General features: G+C 40.9%; 1 protein-coding gene across 4 annotated transcripts in view; it reads right to left on the bottom strand.

Moving 5' to 3' along the window:
• Positions 1–15,536, bottom strand: part of LOC129762508 (uncharacterized) — a 232,342-nt gene that overhangs the window by 16,729 nt on the left and 200,077 nt on the right. For all 4 annotated transcript variants that reach the window (XM_055760846.1, XM_055760826.1, XM_055760834.1 and 1 more), the window contains 2 exons: positions 3,684–3,989; positions 1,854–3,622 (listed from right to left, as the gene is read on the bottom strand). In XM_055760846.1, coding sequence (XP_055616821.1) covers positions 1,854–3,622; positions 3,684–3,989 — 2,075 coding nt within the window. The remainder of the gene's footprint in view (positions 1–1,853; positions 3,623–3,683; positions 3,990–15,536) is intronic.

The raw sequence follows: 15,536 nt of genomic DNA, 5'->3' as shown, positions 1-15,536 counted from the left end.
CCTTGAATGTATTCTGAGTGGCAAGCTGTAGAATACGCGTGACCACAGTGCAAGTCGGAGAAAATTTCTTTGACGAAAAATTCTCCCGACCAGAACGGGAATCGAACCCGAACCCCCGGCATGATAATGTGTGACGCTAACCACTCGACCACGGGAGCACCGAAAAGCTTCCATATGCTTCCATTTAAATGTGTCTCCTGTTTCGCTCGCTCATATTGGTTTTAGCGTATACATTATACAAATGATATACATGTATTGGGGAGTAGAACATTTTCTGTTATTTTTCAGCTCATTTAATGTAAAAAATTGGGATGCCACAACATGTGCTAAAAATTAACTCTGGACAGTTCCAGTGTTCCAAATTGGCCTTATCAAGCCTGTATGATTAAAAGTTTTTGCCTTAAGTCTTCACATCGATTTATCACTATCCACTAAATTTTGCAAACATTGATGCAGATCGCTATAGAAAGGCGTGAACAAGTTCGTGCGAAATAATGTGTTTGAGCGGGCAAATCCTCCAGGCACGTTTCCAGTTGCTCTGTATTTAACACATATTCGCGATTCACCGTGATGGAAGTCATGACCGAATTCAAGTCCAAACATGTTCCTGATATTTTACCGTATAACAAGCTTGCACTTAGGTTACAAGTTCATTTGCGTTCTGAAAATTTGTTGGAGCTTGAATGATAATATGCTCATTTACTACGTAATTACATAACTATTATGTAATTACATACATAGTTACCAAATCTTTGTTCGTGCAAAAAGTGGTAGAGTGTAAAAAAATGTGAAAAATTTTGAGAGAAAATGATTTCATATTTACTCACATTCACTTGGTTACAACCGCAATGTTTTTAAATCGGTAATTATTTTGTATGAAAAAAGAAAAAAAATTGGAGAACTTTTAAAGAAATATGGCTATGGCCATTACGGTTAGGAAACCGTAATGTATAACGTATAACGTAAATCTTAGAGAATTTTCGATTCGAGTGGAATACAAACCATCAAAATCCGTTCAGAGTTAGAATAATTCTGACCGTTAAAACCGTTTCATAAAAAAAAACTGACCTGATTTGGTGTCATTACTCAAAGACGTAGTTTTATAACAAAAAAGTAAGGATTCTATATTCTTATTTTCATTTATGTTCACAATTAGATAATTATATTTAAACTACTGATACCACTTATCTAGACAACTAACAAATGTGTAATTGTGTAATGTGCAATAATATGTAATGTGTGAAACTCCATTATTGTCATCTCATGTTTCGCAAATGATTTCTTCAATTTTCGAGATTGTTACACATACCAAGTAGTAACGAGCCAGGTTTAGTATAGCTGCTTTAAACTCTTGAATGTGCGTAAGGTTGAAGCTTCTGATAAGTACACGTTACACTCGGGAGATCTGTCGATACCGACTTCGGTTTTCATAAAAATACCATAACTCAAACATAATCGATCTGATCTACTGTAAAAAATAAACATATGTTTGGAAAAAAGCAGGTTTTTGGAATCGATAAAAACGGATAAAGATTCAAAACTTCCAATTTAAAGTTTTACAAATTGACTGCTCGACGTCTCATTGATCCGTCTTGTAAACATTTCCATATAATTCCATTATCAACACAATTCCACTGCCATTCGCAAAAATCAACAAATGGATATTCGAAAGAAAAACAAGGCACAAATTTGAATACCGAACCTGTTGTAGCAATACGACGGAATTGAAACCTGTTCCTACAGACAACAGAATTGGTTCCACCCCCAAAAAAGGTCTATTCCACCAGGGGATTTGCGGATCGTCGTCGTGGGCAGCAGCGTTAGCACAGAAAGAAATTCTTATCGGGACTCACCTTGTGTGGGATGACGACGTCACGATCCGTTCCTCACTTCGAAGCTGCTGCGGCTGTTGATGTTGCTGCTGTTGATGATACTGGGCGGCAGCCCCACCACGGGCCGTCCCATCGTACTTATTCTCCTTGCCAAAGATGCTTCCCCCGTAGGGATTCTCGCCCAGATAGTACTTCTGCTTGGGGATCGGTCCCCCACTGTTGGTTGTCATGTCGGACACGATATCGGAGGACCCACGGCGATCGTAATTGGAATCGGTGCGCTCGCGATCACGTCTGGAAATGTTGCCGTTCGGTTTGTGACTGACAGCAGCACCGCTCGACTGCGACTGGTGACGCTGGTGATGCTGATGCTGATGCTGAGACTGGTTTTGGAGCTGGTTTGTTTGCATTGCCGCAGCTGTCGGTGTTGATGTTGTTGCCGTTGTCGTTGGTGGTGGTGGTGGTGAGTATCCTCGTCCAATGTGACCGTCAATGACGTTGTACTGCTGGTATGTTGTGCTGGACGAGCTGTTACGCTTGTTAGTGGAAGACGGCGAGGGGGACCGGTGCTTTGTGGATGTTTTTAAGCGAAGCTTACGCTCGGCACTGGCGGAACGTATTTTACCCACCAATTTGCGGATGCTGTTGCCAATGGCAGAACCGACTTTGCTCTTTGGTGGATTGCGCGGAACGCGCGCCGTTTCCACCGGACGGGATGTGTGACTTAGATCCTGAGTGCTGCTGAACCGGGTCTTCTGGTAGGGTTTCCGTAGGGTTGTCGCCACGGGTGGAATTTGAATGGGTGAAATTGATCGACTTCTCGGAGCGTACTCTATAATCTGCGGCTCCACGACGCGTTTCTTCGTCATGCCATTGCCGTTGGTTAGTTTTCTTTCAAGTGCCTTCTTACGCTGAGGTGCCGTCGGTCGATCCTCCGGTATATACTCTATCCGATCCGGTGATACCGAGCGAGCATCTCTGCCATACCGTGCATTGAAATTACTATCCTTTGAGTGTTCCGGTGATCGCGGCGTGGTGAAATACGTTGATGAAGACACGTAAGCTGAATCCTCCTTGTAAGAGGAATTTTTGCCTTCTTCGAAGCGATAATCTTTCTGTTTGCCATGAGTTCGATACCCGCACTCATCACTGTCCACCAAGTTCTCTCTGGAACCTCTCGGATTCGCATAACGATTTCGTTCACTCCATTCGCTTACCCCTTGGAAATACTTTCTACCAACCGGCTCCTCCCTTTCCGGGAGTATTACCTTCGGGGGCGCATTCAACTGATGTGCCTTGTAAAAATCATTACCACCCGCTCGTTCGTCCACCCCATCCCCACTTTTGATCGTGACATTAAAGTACGTCTTCTTGGTAGGCTCAACAATGTCATCCAAATCATCCCGCGAACCCCGCGAGGATCTAGACTCACTCCCAAAATGACTCTCGAGCCACTTGTTGGTTTCCTGCTTCCGCGTCTCATCCTCCCGGTCGAAATCTAACGGCCGCTTGGTCAGAGCGTCGGTTCTATCCACCAGCGGAGGCACCCCGATGACGCCTCCCACCAGGGCATCCTTGGGCGTAGGATGCCTCCCAAGGCGGCGTGCTTTCCTCAGCCGATCGGATAGACTGTCCCACTCGGACAGTAAATTTTCCGGACGGGTGCCCTCCTTATCGAGCTGAGTGGTTTCCGCCGCGTAGCGCATCTCGTTGCCAATCACTTCCCCACTGGTGCCAATCAGATCCACGTGTTGTTCATCACGCTGCTTAAAGTATCGCTGAGATGAAGCCTGTGGGGGGAGATTATGATAGTGTTACTATAAAAAAAAAACTCACAGCGTCGGCTCAAACCTTCTGATCGATGATCCGCTCGCTGCTGTCCACCTCGTCAACCCCGGTGCTAAGTCGCTCGTCCCCGGGCAGATCGTCGTCCAGCAGAACCTCGTGCTGGCGGGTTTGGCTCTTCTCGGTCACCAGCGTCCCATCGGGTCGGGCCGTGTGCTGGATGTTGGTGTTCTCGCTGTCGATGACCTTGCGCGACTTGGTGCTGTGGCTGACCAGCTGCGGACCGGACGGGACTAGATCGAGGCGGGCTTCCTCCGATAGCAGCAGCTCGCGTATATCGTCCACACCGCTGTTGATCGCACGCAGATAGGCCTGTGTTTGTGTGTGAAGAAAAAGCATGATGATCGATCAGAGTGCTGGTATTTAATAATATGCAAATGATTGCAGACATTTTGGCGCTTTCATGAAGCCGCTGAAGATGACTCAGAACGATAGGGTGGCTCTGAAATATGAATAACCAACATCAGAAAACAAATAGAGCTGATGCATCCAAGATCACCAGCGAGTGGCTTCTCATTAAATCAGAAATAATCACATTTGCCACTTACGGCGGTTCTCGTGGTAATAGGAGAAGCGTAAACAAACCGCTCCCTTAGCGGCGCTGCGACAATCAAATGGATATGCAAATGAATGACTCGTGATAATCGGTACGCAAAATCTTTACTCTTCTACATACGCGCACACACCCTTTTTGTCATCGGGCTATGATTTTTTCGTTCTGTCGTATGGCGGCGGTCAGCGGAAAATCCTCGGCGATCGTTTGTTGTCGGATCATGTTTCGCTACAGCTACGGCGGTTCACCACTATTTATAGACAGAGCGCGATTATTTAGGACTTAGCGGCTGCCGCGGGGTTGAGTTTGGTGCACAAGGCTTTCTTCGCTCTCTCTGTTTACCGGCATTGCTACTTACTGTTGTTTGTTTTTGTTAATGTCTCGTGAAAATCGGAGAATAAACACAGTGAGGGTTATTCGGTACACTAGACAATCTTGTAGAGATGGTACCAAAGCTCTTATATTTAGCGATGATCAGATTCGTTTAGTCTCATATTAATTGACCAATTTAGAGTTTGAAAACCCATGTAATCTGAATTGCATTGCATACTACATTTGCATTTCGTAGATCTACGTAGATATTACGCTGAACCTAATGTTCTGAAATTAAAACATGCAATTGGAGCTCTTCATATCTGAAACATAAGAAGCCCCATAAACAAAAAGGCGAACTGGCAATGGAAGAAAAGGAAAAACGACCGAATCCATGAAGGCAAGGATAGAGAGGGGTTACTTCAAGCGCAATGCGAACCGTTCGATATTAGACGTGGCCAAGATGGTCCACTTCATGTCTTCAAGGTAGGGAAGGTGCCTAACCGAACCGAAAAACAGAATACGGTGGCCAAATCTCGCGCCAGGAAGGTGGCATACCTGTCAAACTCGCCAGAACTTCACCAAATAGAAAAATTCTGGCCAATTACGTAGTAGGGATTGTTCACCGGTTTTACCGATAATACCGGGTCATTTTCCATTACCGAATTACCGGTAATTTTACAATCAATAACCGGCAATTTCGGTATTTTTTTTTACGCCATTAATAATATTTGCCTTTATGCCGTTTTGAAATATTATATGAAACGGACAATATTTGCTACCTGGCCGGGTACCGGATAGTGACCGGATATTACAAAAAAAAAAGTTATTAACTTATGATAAATCATAAGACAATAAACCAAAAAAATATCTTTCACAAGTAAGTGTTTACTGACATGTCAGAAATGTTATTCAACAGTATTAACTTTATAACAGTACTCAAAATTAACCAGTGGTAAATTATGACAAATAATAATGATGATAAAATAATGAATTTCCAGCAAAACACCGAAGTGAGATGGGTGTTCTTTGGGCGGTCTCTTCTCTGTCCAGATACTTTTCTGATGCAACAACATGCAAAACTGTCACGAATATATAAAAGCTGTAATAAAAATACAAAAGCTATAATAAAATATATGAAAGCGAACTACTTCAACCGCCGGTCGCCGGTCATAATAATTTAGATTTGATTTGTAGTGCAGTAAGTGCACCCCCTCTTAGATTACCATCTCTGAAGACAACTCTAAGTACAACTTCTAGAAATCTCAATATTATGATATAAAATCATTATCAGGAAAAAAATCTGTTCCAGATTCCTTGTACAAAACTTGATACACTATTAAATAGGATATTTATTCTGAACGCAAAATTTAACATTCGTTCATAATTCTTATTTAAAAATGTGTTTATTTTTTTCTAAAATTTAACGCTTCATTTGCCTCATATTCGCCTGTCATTTTTTTTAGTCTTGTATAAGCTTATAAAGGGCTGAAGCTCGAGGCTGGCCGAATATCTGTTATCCGGTATCCGGCCAAACCACTATCCATTTCATCACTAGTTAAAACTTGTACTACATTCAATTTAGTTTATCGTTATTTATTAGTTAGTTATTATTTATTAGTTTTATCGTCTTGTACTACATTCAATTTCTAATGACTTTTTGATACAGTCAACGTTGGTAGACCGCAGCCTAACATTTGAACAATTAGTCGTCCGTAATGCCCAAAAGTTTGGCCACCCCTGCCGTGTATGAGTAATCATTCTGCTCGTGATCGTGACACAATTAATTATGACCTTGGAGTCTTCTATCAAACGTCACGGACTGCAAGCAGGCATTTTAAATTGTTCCTGATTTGATCAAATTTGACGATGATGATATTGATTCAGTAGCTGGACAACAGGAGGAAAAAATCCACTGGATGATGCGAAACCTGCAGTTGAGCATCAAGGAAAAACTTGAACGACGATTGTAACAATCAAAGGTATCTACGTCCAGCCCAAGCTCAATGTCTATAAACGGATTGATGAAAACTCTCGGACAAGAGTTTTCGTACAGAGGGCATCAAAGGCAAATACATGCCAATGATATTCGGTTCTCTTCGTACTGTACGCCCAACATAATGAGATCCGATCTAGATTGGAAGACGACAGAATTAACATTCTCTGTGTCCTTAAGTATTACTTTAATCAACAAAAACTTGCAAAATGTTTTTTTTGTAAACTACTCATTCTAAATAAAAGCCGATTCTTCAAGAGAATTGGGTATTTTGAAGCATGTTTTTTACCGGTGATTTACCGGTTTTACCGGTAATGAAATGTTCATTACCGAATAACCGGTTATTGAAATTTTGGCACGGTAATGCAATCCCTATTACGTAGGGCAAGCTCCGGGAAACAGGGAGGGTCTTCAAAAACGACCAGGATTTGGAGAAAGAGTGGATTAAAGTTTGTGAGAACGATGGCGCACGTGTTATATAGGAGAGGTGGTTGAATGAACCAACTTCCCAAAAACATAGCTAATATGTGTTTATTTATTCTCTGAGAGTTTCAAAAATGTTCAACTAAAAATGAATTGTTGGTGATCAGTTATGTCTGTTGCATTTTTTCGAGTACTGTCTTCAGTTTTTCCACATAGTTCAGAACGAGGTTCACTTCTACACTCCTGATTGTCGAACAGAATGTTGATGAAGACAATCGATTAATGTTGATAGGTTCCTTTCAAAAGTTACGCGAGGTATCAGTTCATTTTCTGTTTATTTTTTGACGTACGACAACTTCTTTCAGTAAGAGTATCAAAACAGCAAACATGTTACGTTTTTATGAAATAGTTTTCACGTCAATAACCGTTTTCTGAGATCGAATATACATAACAATAGAATCAGAAATATTCTGAGATTTATTTGATATGCTATACATCTCAATTCCTGAGGCAGAATTTTAATATATTACTGCGATCGTTCTAAAGGCAAATGTAGCGTTCGTTCTACGGACACAGTGGAGAGCCGAAATTTAGTAACATGAGCTCCGCCCGTTTGGAACTTATTGGATATGAAGAAGGCAATCAGGATTTCTATCATACGTATGGTTTTATTCATAAGTTAGTGTAGGCAAATGTTACAGGATTCCTTACGAGGATGGTGAAACATTGTTTTGCTAATAGATCTGTGAGGTGCGTAGAAGAGAGATTAAATGCACAATGCCCTACCCCTCGCAGCTGACAGTATAACAGTGATGTTGGTGTTATATCATAGCAACAGTTGTAGCACACATGTCACATCATTTCCTCCTTCAGCAGACAACGGTCGAATAGGTAAGCCACACTTAATATTTCCTCTCTGTATCGGGTGATTTCACTGTAGGATTATACTACCGGCATTGAGGAACCCTTGCAGTGAATATCGGAAGCTCCACATTGGCGATCCTGCCGGACATTTTATGTTTTTTGGCAAAAAAACAATACATTAAATATTCAGTGAAATCACCAGGCATAGGGGAAAGAAATTCAAGAAAATGGCGTGTTGGGACAACCGCCTGTGAAAATAAATGGCGTGTCGGGACAACCGCCTGAGATATTGCGTGTTGAGATAACCGCTTGGAAAAGTGACGTGTCGGGACAACCGTCTGAAAAAAAGCGTGTTGGGACAATCGCTTGGAAAAAGTGACGTGTCGGGACAACCGTCTGAAAGATTGCGTGTTGGGACAACCGCTTGGAAAAAGGGGCGTGTCGGGACAACCGCCTAAAAACTGCGTGTTTGGACAACCGCTTTTGAAAAAATTGTATGTCGAAGAAACCACCCAATATCGAAAAGAAACAACGAGCCGGAAAATGCTCGATTAGTAACAATAGTTCCCAGGAAACAACATTGTATGCACTGAAGCAGATGATAGCTGGAAGTGTCATGACATTCCGGCGTATGAAGCGACGACAAGTAATACGAACGTCCGATGAGATCAAATCCAACCTTTCTCATAAAACGTACCTGTAAACAAAATGTGGTTCAAAGTGGTTTTAAGAGTGGTTCAAATATATTGGAAGATCTGAGATCGCAGCGTCTCTATCCAACGTGTGTGACACATACAACGGTCACAACTGCTTTATCTTTCAATGGGTGAAGAATTGCAGGGTATTGTACGAGCATGTAAGTTGAGGCCAAACCTGAAGGAAGGTCATTGTTACACAACTTTTGTTAAGAACATCGAAAGTCATTTTTGAACAACAATCGACACTGCGGCTGAGCACGAAGCATTTTCGTGCACGCGACAACGATCAGGAGAATCGATTATGAGTTTCCATGCCAGACAAATGAGAATGTACGTCTTTGTGAGTACATTGCAGCAGATCAGAAACGTTTCGTCAAAGCTCAGTTGCTCAAGGACATGTTCAACCGCGAGCTTGCTAGAATTGCTAGCACATTTAGTGGCGAAGCGAAATTCATCGTACAATCGGCAACGAGAGACGGAGTGTATCAGATTGATACAGCTTGTACAATGATACTTCAATTAATCATATACGCTCTACCAAAGCTCCATTGAAGCGTAGGACGGGAAACGAATAAACCAGAGAATTTAGACTAAAGAATATCGTGCTAGCATTGCTTTTTTCTAGGAGTCGTCGGGAACGTTGTTCCAGATGTAATAGGAGGGCGCACCGCAACAGGTTCTGCCCGTTATAAAATTAAAATGCAGTAAATGCGGTCAACTTGGGCCGCGTCCTGCCGACAGAAACGCGTTAAAACGCAGAATTCAACTGCAAAAGATGAAGCATCCCAATTGGAAGTGGAAGCTTTGTAGTCAGGAAAGTGGTCGAAGTATCTGAGCAGATTTTAAGCTGTCTCGAATGACTTATCCATCAAGAACGGAATATTGACAAAACTCAATTGTGCGATTGTAGTGACCTGGCATGGCCGCAGATGCTGATCAATGGGTCATGCGAAACTTGTGCCACAAATGGTAGACTGGTGAAACCAACTCCAATGCAAAGGATATTCTCTACTAAAACGGTTTGAGAGACGATTGCGCTCGATAACAATGGTGAAGAATTTGAAATTCAGACAATATACTCTACACCATTTTCCCACAACAAAATGGGCTAGTCGAAAATTTCATGAGAATTGTAAATAAAGCACTGTCAACCGCATCGTCAATCGGGAACAACTGCAATGATGAACTGCAGGCTGCAATACAGCCACATAATGCTGCTGCCCACTCAACCACCCGAGTTTCTTCAGAGGAAGTCATGCTTAAAAGAAAAACCAGGGTGGTTTGGCACTATTGAACCGGGGATAAGCACATATTAATGAATTTTGACAGTTGGTTTGTTATTGAGTGCGTGCAGTACTTGTTTCTATCGCTGCGTGTTGAGTACACAGATGTCACCTAGACAGATTGTCGTCATTTTTTTTTATCTCCAAACCTATAAAATATGTGGACATGTGGCAAACTGTATTAGTGATAGATAGAGTATCCAGGTCAAAATTGACCGTGAGGACTGTAATCAGAGAAAATTCACGCAGCCGAATATTTTTTATAACATTTTTTTGAGTATTTCGTATCGTAGATTGAAAAAAATAATAATTTGAATGACAGACAAAAGATAAAAAAAGGAAAACAACACAAAAAGAAGAAGGAAGAAGGAAGATGTGAGGTGCGTAGAAGAGAGATTAAATGCTTATAACGTGACGTGTGCCGCAACACATGCAAAAAAACGAATAAAAATATTTTTGTTACTATTATATACAGTATTCGATTATATACAGTGAGAGAAATAAAAAACTGTATATAATCCAGTCCGAACTGTGTAATGTTTATCAGATTTTCGCGAAAATTGGTAGTTTTGATGTTAATCGCAAAACGTTAAACCGGTATTTTTTAAATTTTGTTTTATTAGTGTGCCCATTTCCATTTTAGGGTGGTCCGAAAAATCAACTTTTTCCTCTTGAAACGAGTAGGTCGTTTCATGAAAATTTGAATTGAGTTACGCCTAATGTTAGATACCAGACCACGAATAGAATAAATCCAAAAATTACTTTTTCCAAAAATTCATAACTTTTGAACTACTAAACCGATTCAGATGATCAACATACCAAATTAAAGCTAGTCTTCCTCGGAAAAAATATTAAACTTGCAAAAAAAATGAATTTGTTTTTGTAATTATTGATTGTATTTCTTGTTTGTTGTTTACATGGCTTTGGACTAGGAGGCGCTATATTTTTTATATGTTTTCTTGAAAGCTGAGTTTACATAAGTTTACATAACATATTCAAAAATCAGAGAGGCTTTTTTTTATTCTGGAGTTATGATTTTTCAAAGTTAACCGATGGTCCGAAAAAAAAATGACAAAAAAATGATTTTTTGGTAGGGGAAGGGAGGGTAAGCCCGCCACTGAGGATAAGACCGGCACCCCCTGAGTTTTACTAGAAAACTCTGATCAACTACGTTTTGGAATACTCTACATGTTAGTATTTATTATTTTAGACGTTTTCAATCACATCGAATCCGTCAATTGTCAAAATATAAATCAAAACAAACGCGAGTGCCGATGATATGTAGCCGGATGCAATTTTCCGTCAGTGAAGTTTTAAGCTTTTATTGTTGAACGCGGTTTCAAATTCTTTTCCGTTGCTCTACAGTTTGTCCCCTGGATTGTTAGCAATCACTGGGATTCGAGTTGAGGTAAGTTAAAGCAATAAGTTAATAGAAATAGTCTTCTTGAAAATGTGTGCAGCCGGGGTAAGTCCGTCACCCTTTCAGTGGGGGATCCCGGCATGGTTTGCGTTTAGTTGAAGGTTTCTAAGACATATTTTCCATCAATTTCAGATGCCTCGCAGCTACCAAAGGAAAACGAATCGAGGGAGTTGGTCCCAGGAGAACCTCACCTTTGCAAAAGAGGCTATTGTTAGTGGAGTTTCTATCAAACGAGCTTCCACGACTTTTGAACTACTGATGTAAATTCAATGTTGGATTTAAGCTGTTCGATAAAATTAAATGAACTTCATCATTGAACGAAAAAAAATGGCTGTATGGTCTTAATGAAAATAATAAACTAATTACAACTAAACATAACTTAATTAGTTTTATTGCCATCATAATCACAAAAACCTGAAAAAATTTACCTACAGTTATGAACTCATTCTCTGTGACTTCAAGGCGAATCCTAGTGTGATTAAAAGCGTCGTATGACGGATATTGATTCAAGTAAGAAGAAAAACTGACCACCGGTAAGTGTTCAATGTGGTCCTAGATTCCATTGAACTTGTAATTGAATTGTGGTGTGGTTTGGTGATTTCTTCTCCATATTCCATGTTCATCGGAACTTGTTCCGACCATATCTCCGGAATCGGTTGAGCGATTCGAACCATACTCGACAGCGACATTTAGAATTAGGATACCTTCTATTTGCCGACTGTCACATTCAAACTGGTTCATCTGTTGCCAAGTATATATATTGAGAAATTGAGATGACGGTCTTACCCCATAGGGTACCGGTGTTACCCCCATGGGGTGCCGGTTTCACCCGCACTGGTTGATGAGCTTCATTTTTATGGCAGTTTTTTAAATTGACTATTACTTGAGAAAATTACCGTTTAAATGTACTGATATTCCTTATATCTCATGGCAAATAAACTAGACAATGATTCTGTGGAGGAAACATATCAATATGTGCCCGCAAATCTACCAAAACAATACTTTTCCTTAGGGGGTCGGGCATACCCCCCATTCCCCTACACCCTAAAATGGAAATGGGCACCCTATCGAAAAAATAAAAAATACGAGTCTAATATTTTGCGAGAAGGAAGAAAACTACCACTTTCCACGAAAATCTGAGAACCACTATATAGGTTTGGCATGGAATGGCTGATATACTATAGCGAAAGTCCGGGCAAAACGCCCCTGTGGAGCAAAACAGGATGAAACATGTATTTTGACTACATATTAGGCTGTCAAAAAAGTCCTGCGGTATTTTTTTTGAATTTTCATTTGTTCATAAAACTAGTTACAATCATCTGTTTTAAGTCAAATATGCGCCGTTTTGTTCGATGACTTGTTCCCAACGAGATGCCAGCTTCATAATACCTCTGTTATAGAAGCTCGCTTCCTTATTGGCAAAAAACTCGGATAGCCAATTTTCACAGGCCTCTTTTGTGGCTTACTTCTGACTACCTAGCTCGTTCGCCATGGACAAAAACAGGTGGTAGTCACTTGGTGCAAGGTCTGGACTATACAGCGGATGCAAAAGAACCTCCCATCCGAGCTCCCGGAGCTTCTGGCGTGTCACCAAAGAAGTGTGTGGCCTGGCGTTGTCCTGATGGAAGACAATGCGGTCTCTGTTTATCAAAGATGGCCTCTTCTTCATGAGTGCTACCTTCAAGCGGTCCAGTTGTTGGCAGTACAGGTCCGAATTGAGCGTTTGGGCATAGGGAAGCAACTTATAATAGATTATTCCTTGACAATCCCACCAAACACACAGCAGAACCTTCCTGGCCGTTAATGAGGGCTTGGCCACCGTTTGAGTCGCTTCAGCGGGCTTCGTCCACGACCGTTTGCGCTTCACGTTGTCGTAAGTGACCCACATCCGATTCAGAAACGGGTCGATTTTGTTGCGATTCAGCAGCGATTCACATGCGTCGATACGGTCAAAGATGTTTTTTTGCGTCAACGTGTGTGGCACCCATACATCGAGCTTCTTTGTGAATCCTTCTTCAAATGGTTAATAACGGTTTGATGACTTATCCCCAGCTCTTGGTCGATGCTACGGCTGCTACTATGCCGGTCTTTCTCGGCTAATTCAGCGATTTTGTCGCAATTTTCGACGACAGGCCATCCGGAGCGTGGCGCATCTTCGACGACCTCTACACCAGAACGAAAACGTTGAAACCATCGTTGTGCGGTGGAAATGGAAACTGTATCGAGTCCATAAACTGCACAAATTTTATTGGCAGCTTGAGATGTATTTTTGCCTTTGTCATAGTAGTACTGTAAAATATGTCGGATTTTCTCTTTATTTTGCTCCATATTTGCGACACTATAACTCACGAACGACTTAACCAAACAGAACACTGTCAAGGACTATATTATAGCAAAAATACCTTTCCAACAAGCTATAGTATGACTCGATACAATGAATACAACTAGAACTACGCGCTTACAACGACACCTCGCGGAAATACCGCAGGACTTTTTTTTTTTTTTTTGTCCCTTTTATTTATTTTAGGCTCATTGGCATTTTAGCTGTAACAGAGCCGAATTTTAATCGTGTACATGTCACATATTTATCATATCTATAATTAGCACATTGCACAGTTGCCATTTTTCGGCGTTAGAGTATTCCCTTCTATGCCATTCCATATAGTACACATTTACACAGTAGCAGCCATTTAGGCGTAAGAGTTTTCTATCTGTTCTTCCATTATCCAGTTAGACCGGACAGCGGAGACAGTTGATTGATCATTGTTGAGTTATTTATAGAACAGCAGCCCGATGTGTCTTGCAGAGCAGAGCAGTTGTATGGATGAATCGATCATATTTCGACCGTGGATCGATCTCCATCGCTGATGATTGTTGCGTGGACGTAGTTATTCTGTAACAACACAAAGATGGTCAATTGAGGGCCCTGAGTTTCGAACTCACGATCGATCGCTTACTAAGCGAACGCGCAACCAATGTGGCTACGGAGGCCCCCTCAGGACTTTTTTGACAGCCTAATATTATTGTTAATAATGAATGGATTTTAGTAGTCAGAAACATTGAAATAATTTTGTTCGTTCTGGTTTTTATTACATAATACAAGAAAAGATATGTGAAAATGGCCTTTCAGAAATCATCTGGGTATAAAACAATAGCAGAAAATATCTGAGTGTATTGGTAACAATGGAACTGACTAACTCTTTTTTAATCTCCATACTGGAGCGATGTGCCCCATTATGAGATGGATTATGAAATTGTATTTTGATGTAAAAAATGGATTTTTAACATTTTTTTATTCAAACTCAATTGATAGCTCTGGTAACATTTGAGAATGTATTGAAGTTTACAAAATTTAAATAAGATTTTTAAGGCTTCAAAAGTGTTATGACAGATGCGATCAAAGTTGCATGAAATCATGTAGTTTTTAATATATGATTATTTTATGAAGATAGACATGGTTTTTGTTGCTACAATACGTTTAATTGTATTTATAATGAAAAAAGGAAATTATAAGCACAGAAAAATCCTGCCGATTACCGCGTTTTCCATGATTTTTCATGGTGGTGCGTTTAACCCCTATCTGTTTTGACCGCCCCTTTTTAAAAATGAGACCGCTGTGTACATCGAACTGCGAGCTGCTTGTTCAGAAGAGCGAAAGAAACCGAAAAAATCAATGAAAAAACATAAACATGGACACACATTATTGCCTCGGCATGTTCTCATTCGGCGTCTCAGTTATGCGATGTTGGGGCTGACCTTATGACCCGTTTAGTCGGGATCTTTTTCAAGTGCCTTGATTGCATTGGCGACTGGGACACACGAGTGGCCGGAGAAGGAGTACAGTTATGTCGTGTCGAGTATGTGAAGTCGTTGATCGTTCGCTTCATACATATGACTTTGTTCCTGCTTCTCGCCTTTTGAGAGCTGGCGAGAGTGGTCGATACAAGTTTGAGTACCAAGTCATCTTGTCATGCTGTTCAGATAATGGTCGCAAGAAAAAAAAGCAATATTATACATATATACATATTTTCAAAATGGAAACGAGAGGCTAATTAAAAGTTATTAATTTCATTCGAAATGATGACCTCTTCAATAAAAATGGGTCACACAGAGGAGTGGTGAGTGAACTTTCTGTGCCAGTGGAATCAACCATCGATGCTACACTTTTCCCAACATGTATTGATTTGCCCGAAGCAGTTTTTACGCAAATCGGCAAACTCTGTTGGGTCCCTATCGGGACCAAAAATGAGGACACCGAACAACGCCTTCTCTTCCGAAGGCAAGTCGCGCATTTGTTCGAACGATAGGGA

Source organism: Toxorhynchites rutilus, chromosome 1 (genome assembly GCF_029784135.1).
Source record: "Toxorhynchites rutilus septentrionalis strain SRP chromosome 1, ASM2978413v1, whole genome shotgun sequence".
NCBI classification, from domain to species: domain Eukaryota; kingdom Metazoa; phylum Arthropoda; class Insecta; order Diptera; family Culicidae; genus Toxorhynchites; species Toxorhynchites rutilus.
Note: the sequence above shows the minus strand (reverse complement) of the source record. Positions and strands in the feature narration are given on the sequence as shown.